This window comes from Alligator mississippiensis, chromosome 7 (genome assembly GCF_030867095.1).
Source record: "Alligator mississippiensis isolate rAllMis1 chromosome 7, rAllMis1, whole genome shotgun sequence".
In the NCBI taxonomy this organism is placed as follows: domain Eukaryota; kingdom Metazoa; phylum Chordata; order Crocodylia; family Alligatoridae; genus Alligator; species Alligator mississippiensis.
In genome coordinates this window covers 3,753,726-3,772,015 of record NC_081830.1, presented here as the reverse complement: position 1 = coordinate 3,772,015, position 18,290 = coordinate 3,753,726, and the positions used below count along the sequence as shown (strand labels likewise).

The 18,290-nt window shown below is 55.6% G+C and overlaps 1 protein-coding gene across 5 annotated transcripts; it reads right to left on the bottom strand.

Moving 5' to 3' along the window:
• Positions 1-9,865: 9,865 nt before the first annotated feature.
• LOC102565884 (gastrula zinc finger protein XlCGF8.2DB) lies at positions 9,866-18,080 on the bottom strand. 5 transcript variants are annotated; one of them, XM_019485243.2, is made up of 5 exons: positions 17,630-18,080; positions 13,648-13,729; positions 13,152-13,324; positions 12,595-12,699; positions 9,866-11,972 (listed from the first exon to the last, which is right to left on the bottom strand). In XM_019485243.2, exons 4-5 carry the CDS (start codon positions 12,662-12,664, stop codon positions 10,945-10,947), a joined length of 1,098 nt encoding a protein of 365 aa, XP_019340788.2. In that variant the 5' UTR covers positions 12,665-12,699; positions 13,152-13,324; positions 13,648-13,729; positions 17,630-18,080; the 3' UTR covers positions 9,866-10,944. The 5 variants fall into 5 exon arrangements, with proteins under 5 accessions (XP_019340788.2, XP_019340839.2, XP_019340918.2 ...); XM_019485294.2 differs by having other exon boundaries at positions 12,595-12,696; XM_019485373.2 differs by lacking the exon at positions 13,152-13,324 and adding an exon at positions 15,514-15,561 and having other exon boundaries at positions 12,595-12,696; positions 17,630-18,078.
• Positions 18,081-18,290: the final 210 nt, after the last annotated feature.

Sequence of the window (18,290 nt, the reverse complement as noted above, 5' to 3'; positions counted from 1 at the left end):
GGCCCAGGGGATGCTGAGGCCATATGAATCTCTGCATTATGACGGGATGCCAGCTTCACCCTGTTCCTGGTTCACAGTAGTCTGAGCCCCTCAGGGTGCATCATCTGCACTTCAGGGGCACAGCACCAATGCCAGCTGCTGCCCACCGCATGCCTAGGCCCTGAAGGCTTCCCTACCTGAGTTGTCCACCTGAATAGCTCCCCGCCTCCTCCACAGCCAGGGGGGAGGTATCACATTTCCCAGCCATCCACTACAATCAGGAATGTGCTATTTTCTTTTTTTTCCAACAAGAGCTGTGAGCCTCAGTCCCTTGACCCCAGGAGCTGGGACTTCAGGAGGACACCAAATACAGTGACAAGGTAGGAGAAACTGAAGGGAGGGACAGGACTAGGGAAGCGTGTTGCTTTTTTCCAGGGTTTTCACAAGTGGAGAGAGGGGTTGCATAAGCTGAGAATACAGTGCCTTGTCCCTCCATCTAGCAAAGTTGGAAATGAGTGTTGGGATGAGTTATTAGAACGGTGCTAATCAAGTGCGTGGTCAAGACATTTATTTTTGTGGGTGTTTTGTAGAGCTTAAGGTCAGAAGAGATTGTGAGAGAAGCTAGTCTGACCTCCTGCAGAGCAGGAGGCATTATGACAAAAAGTTATAATTATCCCCAAATAAAGGGAAACATTGTAAAGTAGCTCTAATGGCAGAAAATCACACCACTTAACATACACAATTTGTTCTCTCTCTGCCACATCCTTATCACACTTTTATTAATGGCTGAAAACTAAAATGTCTTCCTAAAATGAATTTAATCACCCAGCATCTAAATATAATTTTTTAATGATAATAAATACTTTCTTTTATATCTATAGTTGTATCAGTGTTTACCAATCTGTGTATGTCTCTAAGAAATGGTGAAGATAAAGCATTGATTTGCTTAGGTCATGTCTGTTTCCATGACTAAATCAGCGGACTATTTTTTTTTACCCTTTTCAATCCTTTTTCGAACGGGTACAGCTCAAATCAGCTTTGCAAACACACATTTTTGTTATAAATAATGAACACAGAAGTATGGAAGTGGCATTAGCGTAAATGCTGAGCACACAGTCACCTACTCCACAGTAAGTGATAGGGAGGGGACTGATGAACATCCACATCTATTCCTTGCAAAATGTTTAGAGAGGGGATCCACAGATACCAATCGTTTTTTATTTCCGTGCTGTTTCAAAGTACGCGCCCCCCTTTGGATCCCAACCGCACAGCATTTTCAAAGCCCTCCTGCACAGTATTTTGTCTGATTCAGTCCTTCCTTAAAAAAAAAAAAAATGTGAGTGGCTATTGTCATGATTTCTCCCTGTTATTCTGCCCCCGCCCCATCCCATCAGCAGAACCTGAACCCTGCTTTTGTTTTGAACTCACACTGGAGCAGGTGCAGGGACGGGCTACTAGGATGACCAGGGAATTAAAAGCTGCTTTTACCAAAGGAGACTAGAAGAGCTTGGCTTTTAAAGCAGCAAAAGGAAGGCTCGGAGAGGATGTGATTGCTGTCTATATCCATGAAGAAAGGGGGGAGCACTGGGGAGGGAGGCATGCTTTTTAAGGAACATGACAGCACCAGTGCAAATGGGGACAAACTGGCCAGGAACAAGTGCAGGCGGAAAGCCAGAGGCAGGTTTCTAACCAGTGCAGCAGTGAGGCTTCCCAGTAAAACCCGGTTGAGGTGAGCAACATGCATGGTCGTAAGATGGAGACTGATGGGTTGATGAGAAGGGTGATGTGAAAGGGTTGCTTGTAATAGCAGGGGCCGGACTTGGGAGGTTGTTCCCAGTCCTGCTTCGTGGCCCTTGTCTGTCCTTAGATTATTTGGGGCTTTTGATGTGAAGATAAACACCATTGCACAGCCCCAGTCCCTGCCTTGGCTCTTAGGGCAACTAAGGATTATTACTAAATAATAATTAGTCCAGCTACCAGGGTTGGCTCCTTTCCTATCAGGTGCTCAGTGGTGCTGTGTCTCCATCCATTTGGCCCAGGGCCATGCATGCCTGGCCTGACTCCTAGCACTTTGCTTAACTAGCCTCCATTGTGCGGCCAACGACCACAATTTCCTTCCTTTTGCAGAACCACAAATCCTTGTTTCCAAAGCTGGGTGGGCAGCCGATCTACATAACAATCCCCGAGATGGACTCAGTCCCCAGTCTGGGGAGACCCCAGGGAGGCCTGGGTGGAGAGGGGAGCATGGGGAAGGCCCAAGGGCAAGGGGGAGTGTTGAGGGGGCGCCCCCAACCCGAGCAGAGCCCCTCCTCGGGGCATGGAGGGGGGAGAGCGCCAAGACATGGGGAAGGGGTGGCGGCATCTATGGGGAAGGCGCAGGAGACAACCCTGCAGGGGGCTGGGGAGGGAGGGGGTGGTGGGGCAGGCAGGGGTGCGGGCTGCTGCGCCCCGGGTGCATCCCGATCCCGGGGTAGTTGGGGGAGGGTAGATGGGGGAGAGGTGCCCCTGGGGTAGATGGGCAGGGGGGGGTGTGGGGGGCAGCGGGTGTTAGGGGAAGGCTGGGGTGCTCCTGGGGGAGATGGGGGCACCTGGGGGTAGGGGGGCGGTGTGGGCACAAGGGGAGGGGAGGGGTGTCCTGGGGTAGATGGGGACACGGGGTGGGGGGTGGTGTGGGTGCTGGGGGAGGGGAGGGGTGTCCCTGGGGTAGATGGGGACACCGGGGACGAGGAGGGGGGCAGTGTGGTCGCCAGGGCAGGGGAGGCTGCCCCTGGGGTAGATGAGGACGGTGTGGGCCCCGGGGGGATGCTGGGGGTACTCTGGTGCCTTGCCATGCTTGAGGGTTGTTGGCTGTAGCCGTGCTGGTCTAAGGACGCAGGCAGGCAAGGCTCTTTGGGTAGATGCGATCTCTTTTATTAGACCAGCTAAATAGTTGGAAAAATTGTTCTTTGCATCTCACAGGGCTGATCTCGCCCCGCTGCACGCTTGCACCTTGCACGCTGGCTCCCACTCTACCCAGGCGAGCGCACACACAGCCAACCAACTCTCCCTGTGCCTGAGGAAGGGTGTTTGTACCCGAAAGAACAATTTCTCCAGCTATTTAGTTGGTTTAATAAAAGATACCACATTTATGTAAAGAACCTTGTCTGCGCACTCTTGGGTCCCAGGGGTGCCGGGCCATCTGGGGTGGCCTGGTGAGGTGGGGGGTCTCCCTGAGCCCAGCTGGGTGGGGGTGTCTGTGTGCACGGGCTCCCAGCCTTTGGCCACCAGGACTGTTTAGGGCAAAGACCTGTGCGAGGGGTCTGGAGCTGCTGTGAGGGGGTGGCCCAGGGCAGAGGAACCAGCTGCAGCCCCCTTTGACCCCCTTCTTGCCCTTTCTGACAGGAGGAGCATCCGGGCCTGGCTTGGGGCAATGGCCTCGGCAGAACCTGCTGAGCACTGGGATTCCCAGGGAGCTGCCAGTGAGTTCCCTCGGGTTGCACCGGACGGTGGTGCTGCGGTGTCGGGGAGCGGGTGTGAGGCCCATGGGCCAGCATGAGAGGGTGGACGCTGGGGAAGGAAATCCCACGGGCATGTTCAGCATGGGACCCAGCCCTACCACATGCAGGTCCTGACACTGCCCCTCTGTGCGGGGGCTCCCATGGCAGGGCCCAGTGGTGCAACCCCCTTGCAGGAATCGAGCAGGAGTGAGGAAGCAAATGTTCATGCTGGGCCTCAAGGGGCAGCTTGGTTCTCAACCCGGCTTCAGGCGTAGGCTCAGCTGGCTGGGTCCAGCCATCCCTCCTGGCTGCTGCTCCTGCGGACCTGGCTCCTCCTGTTAAAGCCTTGCCATCTCATGTCGGGGGCTTTCAGCTCCATGCTGCAGCTCCCTTGGGGACTCTCTTCCTGTAGTGGCACGCTGGCTGTCAGCAAGAGACCCTGCCTTCCCCATCTCCACCCTGGGGAGGTAGCCTTCTCATGACCAAGCCATTGCTGCCTGGGGTCCTGCACCCAGAGTGGCTGTGTGCCAGTTCCCAAGGCCAGCTCTGTTGCCGCAGGGCCCAGTTTAGGGTTCGAGTTGGGTGGGAAGCTGGCTAGATACCTTCTTCCTCCATCACCCTGTGACCCCACTCTCCTCCATGTTCGGGTGCAAAAGTATCCCTCGCAGCAGGGTCTGATGCACCAAACAGCTCTTGGCACAGAGGACTGTGCTGGCCCTGACCATGCTGTTTCCTTTCCCAGCAGACTCCTTTATCCCCAAGCTGAAACCGGCCTCTTGGATGGAAGGGGATCAGCTGTGGGTCCTGGAGCTGGAGCCCTATACTGAGTCTAATGGTGAGTGAGAGAGCAGGAAGGGACTTCTGCCGCTGTGTTGGGCCCTGGAGCTATGTTCCTGGGATCCTGTACCTGGTTTCAGTGTCTGTGCTTCAGGGAGAGACCTGAGAAGGGTCAGACTCCAGGAGCTTATTAGGGAGGAGACTGGGCAGGGAGCAAGGCTTGATCCCATCCATAAGGAGCTCTGTGGGGCTTGGGTCAAATCCAGCAGGCAAACGCTGACCGAGCTCGAGTGCCTGGAGCTGGACAAATCTGGAGTGGAGCTGAAGGGCAGTCTTTTACCGGTGAAAACCAGGAGGGGATTTGGCTGTTGGAAGAGTGCCCAGGGCTGCAGTGGGTTGTCTCACATTGACCAGGTTTAAACCAAGCTTTTTAAAAGATGCACTTTGGTTGAAAGGGGACTCCCAACGCACGCTGTTGCTCAGGGAGATGGATTGGATGGGCACATTTGTCCCTTTCAGCTTGGGACTTGGTGGGCTCTCTGGGATCCCCTTCTCCATCCTTCCCCTGCCATAGGGCAAGGACGGACTCAGGTGCAACTGTGCTCCACTCTGCATCTCAGCAGGTGCCGTCACTGCAAAGCAGGATGTCTCGGAGCCAGAGTCAGCATTCGTGGAGAGCGCTGCAGAAAACGTTGCCCAGAGCCCGGAGCTACGTCAGCGCCAGGTAGTGAGGAGGAATCCGCCCAGGAAGATGAAGGGCAAGAACAGCCGCTACGATCCATTGCCTGGGAGGGAACGGGTGAATCCCTTGCAGGACATCACCATAGCCCAGGACCCTGCTGCGGGGTGCCAGCTGTATATCTGCTTCACTTGTGGCAAGAGCTTCAGCCGGCCCTCCAAGCTGAACTCCCACCGGAAGAATCACAGCAAGCAGAAGCCCCACGCCTGTGGCGAGTGTGGGAAGAGCTTTCTCTGGAGGTCGGACCTGCTGAGGCACCAGCACGTGCACACGGGCGTGCGGCCCTATCGCTGCCTTACGTGCGGGCGAGGCTTCAGCCGGGCTTCACGCCTGCTGCAGCACCAGAGGGTTCATGCCACGGAGCCCTGCCAGGGTGCAGCAGGGAGCACAGCCCAGGGCTTGCAGCTGACCGCAGTGAACACAGGGCATGCGGAGGCCTCTCAGGACCTGGAGGGACGCCTGGCCCCAAACCCAGCACTAAACAAAGGACATGAGGAGTCCTGCTCTGTGGCCCAGAGCTCAGAGCTGACTGTGGCGGAGAGAAGCCACGTAGAGGCCTGCTGTGGGACACAGGGAGCCACGGTAGAGAACCTGGCTCTGGCTGCACTTCAGGACGGCCACGTGGAAATCTACCAGGGTGCAGAGGTCCACGCCGCACAGAGCCCAGAGCTGCTTTCATTGCAGGGTGTCCACGTGGAGCCCTGCAGTGGTGCAGATGGCAGCGTGGCCCTCAGCTTGGGGCTGATTACACTTCAAGGGGTCCATGTGGAGCGGTACAGCGGTGCTGAGGGGAGCACAGCGCACAGCTCAGAGCTAAGTGCACTTCAGGGAGTCCACATGGAACTTTTTGGTGGTGCAGGTGGACCCATGGCCCACAGCTCAGAACTGGTAGCTCTTGGGGGAATCCCGGTGGACGCCTGCCACGGCCCGTGGGGCTCAGTGACCCAGAACTCCAAACTGACTGCACTACAAGGCTACAATGCACAGAGGAGCCTAGCCCAGGGCTCAGAGCTGATTGTGTTGCAAGGAGCCCATGTGCAACCCTGTCACAGTGAGCAGGGGATTGTGGCCCAGAGCTCAGAGCTGACTGCGTTGCAAAGAGGCCACGTGGAGCCCTGCCATTGTGCACAGGGGAGCGTGGCCCAGAGCTCGGAGCTGATTGTGTTGCAAGGAGCCCATGTGCAACCCTGTCACAGTGAGCAGGGGATTGTGGCCCAGAGCTCAGAGCTGACTGCGTTGCAAGGAGGCCACGTGGAGCCCTGCCATTGTGCACAGGGGAGCGTGGCCCAGAGCTCGGAGCTGATTGTGTTGCAAGGAGCCCATGTGCAACCCTGTCACAGTGAGCAGGGGATTGTGGCCCAGAGCTCAGAGCTGACTGCATTGCAAAGAGGCCACGTGGAGCCCTGCCATTGTGCACAGGGGAGCGTGGCCCAGAGCTCGGAGCTGATTGTGTTGCAAGGAGCCCATGTGCAACCCTGTCACAGTGAGCAGGGGATTGTGGCCCAGAGCTCAGAGCTGACTGTGTTGCAAGGAGGCCACGTGGAGCACTGCCATTGTGCACAGGGGAGCGTGGCCCAGAGCTCGGAGCTGATTGTGTTGCAAGGAGCCCATGTGCAACCCTGTCACAGTGAGCAGGGGATTGTGGCCCAGAGCTCAGAGCTGACTGCGTTGCAAGGAGGCCACGTGGAGCCCTGCCATTGTGCACAGAGGAGCGTGGCCCAGAGCTCAGAGCTGATTGTGTTGCAAGGAGCCCATGTGCAACCCTGCCACAGTGAGCAGGGGATTGTGGCCCAGAGCTCAGAGCTGACTGTGTTGCAAGGAGGCCACGTGGAGCACTGCCATTGTGCACAGGGGAGCGTGGCCCAGAGCTCAGAGCTGATTGTGTTGCAAGGAGCCCATGTGCAACCCTGTCACAGTGAGCAGGGGATTGTGGCCCAGAGCTCAGAGCTGACTGTGTTGCAAGGAGGCCACGTGGAGCACTGCCATTGTGCGCAGGGGAGCGTAGCCCAGAGCTCGGAGCTGATTGTGTTGCAAGGAGGCCACATGGAGCCCTGCCACGGTGCACAGGGGAGCATGGCCCAGAGCTCAGAGCTGACTGCATTGCAAGGAGGCCACATGGAGCCCTGCCATGGTGCACAGGGGAGTGTAGCCCCAAACTCAGAGCTGACTGCATTGCAAGGAGGCCACATGGAGCCCTGCCACGGTGCACAGGGGAGTGTAGCCCCAAACTCAGAGCTGACTGCATTGCAAGGAGGCCACATGGAGCGCTGCCATGGTGCACAGGGGAGTGTAGCCCCAAACTCAGAGCTGACTGCATTGCAAGGAGGCCACATGGAGCCCTGCCACGGTGCACAGGGGAGCATGGCCCAGAGCTCAGAGCTGACTGCATTGCAAGGAGGCCACATGGAGCCCTGCCATGGTGCACAGGGGAGTGTAGCCCCAAACTCAGAGCTGACTGCATTGCAAGGAGGCCACATGGAGCCCTGCCACGGTGCACAGGGGAGTGTAGCCCCAAACTCAGAGCTGACTGCATTGCAAGGAGGCCACATGGAGCCCTGCCACGGTGCACAGGGGAGCATGGCCCAGAGCTCAGAGCTGACTGCATTCCAAGGAGGCCACATGGAGCCTTGCCACGGTGCACAGGGGAGCATGGCCCAGAGCTCAGAGCTGACTGCATTCCAAGGAGGCCACATGAAGCCCTGCCACGGTGCACAGGGGAGCATGGCCCAGAGCTCAGAGCTGACTGCATTCCAAGGAGGCCACATGGAGCCCTGCCACGGTGCACAGGGGAGCATGGCCCAGAGCTCAGAGCTGACTGCATTGCAAGGAGGCCACATGGAGCCCTGCCACGGTGCACAGGGGAGCATGGCCCAGAGCTCAGAGCTGACTGCATTGCAAGGAGGCCACATGGAGCCCTGCCACGGTGCACAGGGGAGCATGGCGTGGAGCCCTGTTCAGATAGTGCCACAGAGTTTCCAAGCTGAAAAGGAAGAGGAGAGCAGCCTGCCGGAGGGTGCCCAGACCATGGGACAGGACAAGCCCTTTCAGTGCTCTGAATGCTGGAAGAGCTTCAGTCGCAGCTCCTACCTGGTGAAGCACCGGCGGACCCACAGGCTGGGGAAGCCGCACGAGTGCACGCAGTGCGGGAAGCGCTTCGGCCAGCGCTCCTACCTCTGCAAACACCGCCTCATCCATGGGGCTGGGCCAGCCCATGAGTGCATGCAGTGTGGCAAGCGCTTCCGCCTGCGCGCCTACCTCTGCAAGCACCGCCGCACCCACGTGCCATGAGACCGAGCATGCAGGCCCCAGATGCTGTCAGCATGTTGTTTGGGACCTGAGTGACTCCTTCTCCATCTGCTCAGTGGGGGAAGAGCTAGGTGTCACCTCTGGGTGGGCCATGGGGCTCCAGCAGGAGAGCAACCCTTCTGGATGGAGAGCAGGACCAGAGCAGACCCAGGCTCTCTTCTTCTCCTCCTTGCCCCTGTGGGTAGGACCTGATTTGAAGCTTTCTCCTGACTGCCGTGTTGTTTCTGTGGCTGGAAGCTGAAGCCAGGCAAATTCCAACTTGAAAGGCATCATTTTTACCATCGGGGGCATTGGTTGGGCCCCTAATGGCCAAACTACCCTTGTTTTCCCACGACTCTGTCCATCCAGGGTATCACTCTGCTGCCCCATCCGTCTGCCACACCTTGATGGACTGTCAGTGCAAATATAAGGGAGGTTGCCTTCAGAGACCGGGATGAGGCCCTAGGTGCCTCACTCCACCTTGCTTGTCATCAAAGGTGACCTTCCCTAGCCCCATGAATAGGGTGTTTCTCTCTCAAGTTAGTCTCAGCCTCCACCCTTGGGTGTATGTTCCTAACTTTTCCCCTATTCCCTGCCTGTGTGCTGCAGGCCCCTAAGCCCATGAACTAAAACACTGGTGGGCACCAATCATACCCTACTGGTACTAGTCATGGCTTTGGCCTCCCCCATAGTTGCGCCCATGCCTCGTGTGTCTTACTCTCAGTGGCTGGCCTCAGCCTTGCTCACCTCATTTGATACCTTCACCCTAGCTCAGCTGCAGCCCTTCAGCCTCCAGCCTCTTCTCCCACCTTGGTTTCAGCCCTTCGGCTTCAGCCTACTAGGAACCCTTGCCCTAATTTGGCTTTGGCCTCTCAGCCTCAGCCCTCTTCTCCCTGTGATGCTCAGGACCAGAGTGTGCCTCTAACCCCAAATCCAAGCCTATATATGTCTTATTTCCACCCATGCCAATCACCTGCCCTGCTTCTAAGTCAGGCCCAGGGGTTTCCCATGAATCAGTCTAGGCTTGCTTCTCTGCTGCCTGCCTTCCTGCAAGCAGGCTTGTAGCTTTGCAGCCAGCCTCTCCCAATCCAGCAGAAAGGATTGTGTTTAGGAAGGAGGTTCACAGGACACTTTTATAGCCTCCAAACAGCAGTTCATCCCAAGGGGATCCCTCAGATCCCTTCCCCACTGCATCGACCCTCCAAGGGATTGTTTGTAGGGCTGTTGTCCCCTCCCAGCCCTACGTGCCAAGAGCAACAGCCCAGCCTGCCTGTGAAAAGCTGGACCACTAAAGGAAACCACCGAGGTTCAAGCCAATGAGTTTGTGGAGAGCAGAGTTGCCCAAATCCACACTGGGAGATGGTTGGCACCTAGAAAACTTGTGGAAGGAAGCTTTGAGATGCAGGTTTTGACCTGGGTCCACATATTCAGACCAGCAACTCTGAAACGTCCCACAAAAGAGGAATTCCCCCAAATTCCCACTTCTGGATGATGAAATAACATTTGGAATTTCATTTTATATCCCCCTCTCCCAATTTTTCATTTTTAAAGGCCGTTTCATATTTTATATGTGTTATGAGTATCGGGCTATTAATGACAACACAATTGAAACAGTTCATATTTTATTTTTATATATTTTTTAAATTAAATACAATAATTAAATGATATATTTTTTAAAAAAATGAGGGAAATGCTACTGTTTTGTTATAACAAGTTGGAGATGCTTTGAGCAAGAAAAACATGAGCCATTTTGGTCTGAACTGAGCAGCTACTCTTCATGATTTTTGAAATCAAAGAGAATGTTTCAGCTTTTGTGTCATCTTACAGCAGGTCACTAATCCTACTGGTTACTGTGAAATAAGAGAAATATGTGCTAACTACTGATAGGGTATTAAATAACATGGGACGGGGAGTTCCAAACATTATTTCCGACTGATGTAAACCTTAAAAAAAAAGTCCTGAGAAACCTGAAAGGAAAGTTTTCAGATTTCCCTCAAACTTTCTAAATAAATAAATAAATAAATTATAACGATCAAAATTGTCCTCAAGTCTGTCTGCCTTCCACCTGGCTCCATCCTCAGCTACAGTTTTATCCCAGGTTTTTAAAGGGGATGGGGACTGTTCAGACCACTGCCTGCTCCCCTGTGGCTGGAGCATTGTACTCCTAGGTCCAACCTTGGCTGCAGGTGCCCCAGGTGCTTTGTAAGACTCAACTTTCCTCTCCACCCACCCCATGCATCTTGAGCTCCCCTTTGCAGTCTCCTGTCTGAGATGGCCCCATGTGAACCCATTCCATAAGTGATGCCTGTGCTTTGTGCTCATTTTACCATAGAAAGGATGTGAAAATCCAGCTGTGGTTCCCTTTTATTACAATCTCTCTGCTCAGCAGCCTGATTTTTCAGGATCCAGCTCCTCTCCTCCTCACTCCAACAAACAAGCCTATCTCCCAGGACCCCAGAATGACCCATTCAACCAGCCCCCACTCCCAGGAACAAAGGGATGGCTCAGGTCCCTATGCCCAATGCCCTGATGCTCTAGGCAGCCGTGTCATATGATGTCTCTGTCCACCTGACCCAGCCCCTGTTGAAAAGTCAATCTACATGTTGATCCCAGAGCCCCTCCACTGGGACCTCTTCCCTCCTCCCCAGGCCCGTCCTTGCCTGCATGCAGGAGCAGTGCCAGGCCATCTCAGTCGTGCAACCGCTGGTGGCGGGTGAGGGCTGAGCTCTGGGTGAAGCTGGCCCCGCACTGGGCGCAGACATAGGGGCGCTCGCCAGTGTGAACGCGCCGATGCCGCAGCAGTGCAGAGCTGACGGCGAAGCCAGCCCCGCACTCCCCGCATGGGAAGGGGGCCAGGCCTGAGTGGCCACGGTGGTGCTGGTGCAAAGCAGCACGGCTGGCAAAAGCCTTGCCACACTGGGTACAGGGGAAGGGGCGCTCACCATCATGCAAGCGACGGTGGTGCAGCAGTGTGGCAGCGCGTGCAAAGGCCTTGCCGCACTCCCCACACTGGAAGGGGCGCTCGCCCGTGTGCAGGCGGCGGTGGTGAATGAGGGCAGCGATCTGGGCAAAGCCCTCGTGGCACTCCCCACACTGATAGGGGCGCTCACCTGTGTGGGTGCGCCGGTGGGCGGCCAGGTGGGCGCGGCGGGCGAAGCCAGCCCCACACTCACCACACTGGAAAGGGCGTTCACCAGTATGGGCACGCTGGTGCCGCAGCAGGTTGGAGCTCTGGCTGAAGCGGCGCCCACAGTCGGGGCAGGGGTACGGGCGCTCGCCCGTGTGGGAGGCGCGGTGTCGTGCCAGGTCAGCCTTCATGCGGAAGCAGCGCCCGCACTCCCCGCAGGGGAAGGGTCGTTCGCCCGTGTGCAGGCGCTGGTGGTGCGCCAGGTTGGCGCTCTGTGTGAAGCGGCGCCCGCAGTCAGGGCAGGGGAAGGGGCGCTCGCCTGTGTGTGTCCGTGCATGCTTCACCAGGTGGGCATTGGCATTGAAGGCCCGCCCGCATTCCCCACACACGAAGCGGCGCTCCCGAGGGAGGGTAGTGCCGGTGCCTTGGGCTTGCCGGACCACCTTTCTTCTCCTGGACCGTTGCTCGCCTTCGTCAGCTCTGTTCCACTCGGGCTTCAGGCCACCGTGGCCCTGGGCTCCTGGCTCTGCTGTTCCAAGCCAGCCCACGGGGCAATTCCCCTCTGCACTCTCACTTGCGGTTGCAGTGCCTGCCAGGACACACAGCACATGCACACATGCAAGTTCTTCCTAGCTCCAGGGCAAGGTGAGGGGTTGCTTAGACAGACCCGGTCACCAGACCTCCCCACTTGGCTGAGGGGCTTGCTGCACTAATGACCTTTCTGACCACCTAGGCCCCTCTCAAGCCACCTGTGCAAGGACCAGGCTAAGTCAGGGCACAGGTTAAGTAATGTGAACCCTGACAGGACTTCCCAGCCACATGGGGTTGAGGACGGGGGTGTCCTCTTGTCACTACCAGTGTGTCATTAAAGCGTGGAACTCGCTGCCACGAGAGGTGATGGAAGCTGACAACTTAGCCAGATCCAAAAAGGGACTGAACACATTCTTAGAGGAAAGGGACCTCGGTAGCTATTGAGCATAGGAGTTAGGGGCACAGCCTCTGACTCAGAACTTCCTAGACCTTAAATGCTGGAGGCTGCAAGCAGAAAAGGGACAGAGGAAAAAAAAACCTTGGTCAGACGCAGTTCACTTTCCATTTCAGCATCATGCAGGAGACTGGGCAAGATGGCCTGAGGGTCTGGCTCAATAAATGGCAGCTCTTATGTTCTTATGTATGTCAAAGTGTTAGGGCTGAGTTAAAGCCCTCCTCACCTTGCTGGCCACTGCCAGGAATCTCTACTTCCTCACAACCCTGGAGATTTAGGGATTGCAGCTCCTCCATGTGGGCAATCACAGCAGTCTGAGGTCAGTGTCCTGCTGAGGAGGGAGACAGGAAAGGTCAAAGGCTACCTCATCCTCACTGGGTGTTGCCCGCAGCCTGAGATAGTGGTGCACGGAGGGCAGGACTCCTGTCTATGACTGCTCTCAGCTCAATTCCTTTCCAAATAAGCCTTTGTGCCTCCCCTATCAGAGACTATTGCCACTCCCTGGGCTATACTGACACTCCCCAGACACAGCACTGCCAGGCAGGGGCAGAGCTGAAGCCCTGGTTCTGACCAGCTTCCAGCACCAGAGGCACCAGGGGCAGGTGGGTAGCAGCAGGGGTGGATCATCTGGCCCCATACAAAGTCTCAACCTGGTCTTAGGGACTGGTCAACAACGTGAGGCATGTGTCTGGGTGTCTCTGCCAGAGCACTGGGGTGCTCACATGACCACAGGACCATCTAGACCTGCTTGGCACCTTACTAACCCCCTGGCTTCAACCACACCTGGTGGCAGAGCGTTGCACAGGCCGCACGAAGGGAAGGAGGTTTTGCCATCTGGTTGATCCAAATTGTCTTCCTTCCATCTCACGTATTGTCCTCTTGGTTTTATGGGGCACGGCAGGGCACCTAGGAGTCACCTCCATGCGCAGCCCAGTGCCTGACTTGCTTCCTGGAAGCTGTGAGAGGAAGAATAAGTCTCCTCCAAGCACTGAGTTGTATTTAGCCATCATGTTGCCCATCCCTCCTTCCCATCTAGTTTCTGTCTCTTCTGAGGGCCTGTTGGTCTGTTTTCCAGTCCAATTCCTGTGGTTCTTCTTACACACAGAAGTGCCAGACTGGGTGTTATTGGTAAAAGACTAGCCACTTTCCTACAGTGCAGCCTCCATTCCCAGTATCACAGCCTTTCAGGTGTGTCAGCCTCTTTCTCTTCCCCCTCACAGGGTCTAGCTACCCCCAGGTCACTTCTTCAAGAGAAGATGGAGAAAACATGGTCACTCACAGTGAATACTTGGCACAGAGATCCACTGCCTGGGCTCCGGGAAGGAGAAACATCACATCACGTTACACAGCTCAGGAAACACCTATTGAGAAAAGGCAGAGTCAGGGCCCTGACTCACGGCAGGGCAAAACAATGTTTCTCCTTTATGGCAGCTTTTCAAATATCTAAAACCTACTATCACATCCTCCCAGTCACCCAAAGCATCTCTTGTTCAAATTTAATTTACCTTTAGCCAAACCCAAGTAACTGGGCTTAATACAGGGACATCTGGGTGGCATTCCCCAGCCTGTGTTATAAGGGCAGTCAGAGGAGACGATGTAAGGCAGCCTTTCTCAATGATTTTTGGATCAGATGCTTCTTTCTAAGCAAGGAATCATAGAAAGGTAGGACTGCTTTTTACTCTGAGGGCACCATGTGATGGACAATTAAAACAGGAGCGCTGTATGCCACTGCCGCCACTCTGTGACTCTCCAGTCACCTAGGTAACCTTGAGTTATTCACTGTATTTTCTTTTCTTTCCTTTTCTTCCCATTCCCATATTGGAGAGGACTATGCCCAGTGGCAAAGAATGAAGGAGAGCTCTGCAACCATTTTAGTTACAAAGGAAAATTAAAGGAGCTGGGATTAGTTTATGGTGGTGGTATAATTACAGAAGGGGATGGGGGGTGGTTCTGGCTCCAGTAGGATGTAGGATGTGTGGAGTGGTTTGGTGTCCCTAGGTTGCAGAACAGTGAGGAGCATTTGGTCTTTCCAGGACTAAATGGGTCCAGCAAGGAATTGTTTCTTCTTCTGCCAGGGTTTCCCCTCTCCCCCCACTTCCTCAGAAGCACTGGGTGTTCGTTGCAGCCAAAGCTGGGGGTTTTGACTGGGGTGTGTGACTGATGATGATGCTCTTAGGGGGATAAAACTCCAGGTTCTTGGCTAGAGGGTCTTGCCCTGTGTAGGGTGGAATAGGAAATTGGTGCTTCTTTGCAATTTCTTTCCCCAGGTGCCTGCTCTTCCTGCAGACTTCCCAGGCACTCAGGCTCAGGACAAGGCTTTCTTTGCCTTTTATCCAATTGTGACTGCTTGAAGGGGATTGCACCCATATACAGATGCCAGTCAAAGGACTGGGAACCTCCTAGTTTCCAGAGGACCTTCAAAGTGGCAATGGACTGGACACCTCACTGCTTCATGGTTAGAAACCTTGGGCTCATTCCCACCCTACAGGTACCATACCCAGGTCTCCAAGCTGTTCTGGTGCCAACACTGTCCTTGAGGGTTAATAGCCCTTTTCTCTCCCTGAGTTCCTCTGAAGACTCAAGGGTTTTTAATACCAAATTCAGTCGCAGGGGCAAAATAATAACTGCTTCTTTTGAAATGACTGGCTTTTTAATGATGCAATAGAAGTTGACAGGGATAGGTCAGAGCCAGGAAAATTCCCATTGTAGAGCAGTAGGGCTCCCCAGTGCCAGATCCAGAGGGAGAAACTGCTCTGCTCCTGCTGCCCTATTTATCCAGCCAAGAGGGTGATGGCCCTGGGAGGTGGTTCCCCTCTACGACCTCAAAACTTTTGCTAGTTGGCTGCTCTCCAGGACCCAGTGCTGGGACACGGGGCCCCTGGGCCTGCCAGTTATGGGCCTAAAACCAGGGCCTGGACCCCTGCCCCCACCGCATCTTGGTGCCCCAGGGTCATCCTGGGGAGCTCCCCTAGTCACTTTGCCAAGGGGCTATGGCGCAGACTGGAAAGACGCCCAGAAGGGCAGAAGCCGAACACTTGCAGGGCACCAAAGCAATTTCCCATTGTCACCCCCACACTGAAGCTACCAGGGAACATTAGCCCCTTCTTAGCTGGGCACTACTAGGACTCTCCCCCTTTTCACTGACCTGGAGACCCAGGGCCCACAGCTCCTCCATGCAGGTAATCACAGCAACCTGGGCACAGGAGACAGGAGAGATCACAGGCTGCCTAGTGCTTAGTGAATTCCGACTCTGGCCCACAACCCTGAACTCAGTGCCTTTGGGGGTCAGGTCTTGATGTGACATGGCTAGTGCCAGGGCAGAAAGTACCTGGCCAGACCCAGAAAGGGCCCAAGGCCCCCAAATGCAACTCACAGAGGTCTCCTACCAACACCGTTCTCCTTAGCTGCCTCATTAGATAATGAATGGGGGGCTCCTTCAGCGGCTCTTAATGTTCTCCAGCCTGGGGAGGGGGTAACTCATGTGAGGCCAGCCTCACCCAAGTTGGCTCTGACCAGTCACGTGCAGCCGGCCCTCAGCAGTGCCCTGTAGGGTACCCTGGGCACCACAGGGCATAAATCCACTCTGAGCCCCTGGGCTGAACTGAGCCAGCCGTCTTGCGGCTCTGCCCACAGAGAACGGGTCCATGAGCTGCAGCCAGTGTGCGCAATCCCTTTGGATGGCTGTAGCTCGGAGGGTTCCCAGACACAAAAGCTTAGACAGAGCCAGCCCCACAGGGAGATGCCCTCTCCACACCCAGCTCCTCCTGGGGCATCCTGGCACTGCCCAGCCCCTCCACACTGCTTGTGGCCCACAGCGGCCGCACAGACAGGGCGTGCGGTGTCATGGGTGGGCATGCTTTGGGGGGGCAGCATGGGTGATGTGGACAATCTGGCCCACGATCCTTGCCATGGTTAGTGCTGGCAGCCCCAGGAGGGCTCCCTCAGGGAGAGCCCCTTGTATGGCACCTGCACATGCTGACTGTGAAGTGGGTTGAGGCCAACTTCCCAACAGAGGCTGCAAATAGGATGGTCCACAGGCTTCAACCCAGGGGCATTCAGTGTGCAAGTGGCCAAAACCAGGGGCATTTAGTGGCTCTTGGCACTTGACTGTCTTGGGCTCCTGAGAAGCCTTCAGCCCTGGGATCATTTTCAACGCAGATGGGAAGGGATTTTCTGAAGGACTGAGAGTTCCCAGCAAGCAGAGAGGCAGAGGGTTGAGTATTGCCCCACTGCACTTCAGTGCCTCATGTCAGGCTACACGCAAGCCTCTGGCCTGTCATGCCAGCCTAACCCCTACCATATGGGTATGGGGGGTAGGTTAGCTAGAGGCCAGGGCACTAAGCTGGGCTTTGGCGGGGGGGGCGGGGGGGGGGGTGTCGGTCTGTTTTTTCCTCTGCCACAGATTCCTCCAGCACCCTTGGTCAAGTCTCTTAGACACAGGGAGTTGTAGACAGAAAGTTTAAAGCACACCCTAGCATGCAGGCTTGGAAACTACAGCTTAACTTTATATTAATTCTCTGGTCAGGGTTGGGGGCGGGGAGAGGGGCAACCCACAGTGGTTAAATAATTTGGGTACAGAATATGGGGACATAGAGTGAAACACTGTCACCATCCAGGTAATTTAGGAGCCAAGAGGCAACACCTGCAAGACATGAGAGTGGCTTGAGAGCATCTCTGTGCCTCGATTTCCCGGCCATGCAGTAGTCCTGTCCCTCACAAGAAGATGCTGATGATAAACCCATTAAAGATTGGGAGGCATTTAGTACTACAGCAGTGAGAGCCAAGGAAGCATGAGATGGACGGATAGAAGGAAGGGCCGTATGGGGACAAACTGACAGCCAGAAAATTGACTAGAAAGGTGATTACTAGAACAACTACAAAGGTGCCTATGCAGACAGCGAGACAGAAAAAGACAGACCGCTTAAAAGGGCGTACAGAGAGTATATGGATAGAGAGAGAGATGGAGAGTGAGAGACAGAAAAGATAGCCAGACAAAGATAGCCGGTTTAGAAGGATGTATAGATACTATGTAGCGAGAGAGGCAGAAAAGAGAGCTAGAAAGGCGGCAGAGAAAGGCAGACAGCCTAGAAAAATGTATAGCTAGATGGACAGAAAGACAGAGAAGACAGACGGACCCAGCTAGAGGATGGGTGAGCGGGGGGGCAGGTGAGCAGGCAGGGTGGTGGTCAGGTGGGGGAAGGATGCTGAGCAGGCGACCGCCAGGGTTGGGGTGGTCACAGGGATCTGGGGGTGCCAGTTACCAGTGCAATCCGGAGAGGTCCCCTTGGACTTCTGCTCCAAGCTCCAGCTTCTGGAGTCCAGTGACTGCAGCAGGATCCCAGCTCTGGGCACAGGGACGGTCCCTTCTCGTCCTCCTAGTTCAGGAGCAGGCTAAGCACTTGGTCCCCAGGCAGCTGCTCTACGCTGTCCTGGTGCCATGGGTGCCCGAGCACCCCAGGGTACGTGGGGCGAGCCTGCCCCAGCATGTCCAGCCCTTTGTGCCTTGGCTGTGCCTGCTGTCCCTGCATGCATAGCATGGGGCAGAGCGAGAGAGCCTCCAGGCATCAGTGACTACAGCTCCCAGCATGCTCTGCACCTGCCCTGCCCAGCCTGCAGGAGAGCAGGGCATGCTGGGAGGTACCCATTGGTTCCAGTGCATGCTGGGAAATCACCATGGAAGCAGGGCATGCTGGGAGGTGTGTCTCCCCAGTGCAGGGCATGCTGGGAATTCACCATGGGAAGCAGTGCATTCTGGGAAGTGTGCCTCTCCCCCCCTCAGTGCAGGGCATGCTGGGAAATCTTGGGAAGCTGTGCATGCTGGGAGGTGCGTGTGTCTCCTTCTGGTCTCAAGGCATGCTGGGAAATCACCATGGGAAGCAGTGCATGTTGGGAGGTGTGTCCACTGCTGGGCCCAGGGCATGC

What these genes read in the sequence shown, in the direction of transcription:
- LOC102565884 (XM_019485243.2), bottom strand. Translation starts at nt 12,664, where the DNA reads ATGGAGGAGCTGCAATCCCTAAATCTCCAGGGTTGTGAGGAAGTAGAG. An exon ending in TCCTGGCAGTGGCCAGCAAG is followed by an intron (nt 11,973 to 12,594) that starts GTGAGGAGGGCT and finishes GTGTCCTGGCAG; the next exon opens with GCACTGCAACCGCAAGTGAG.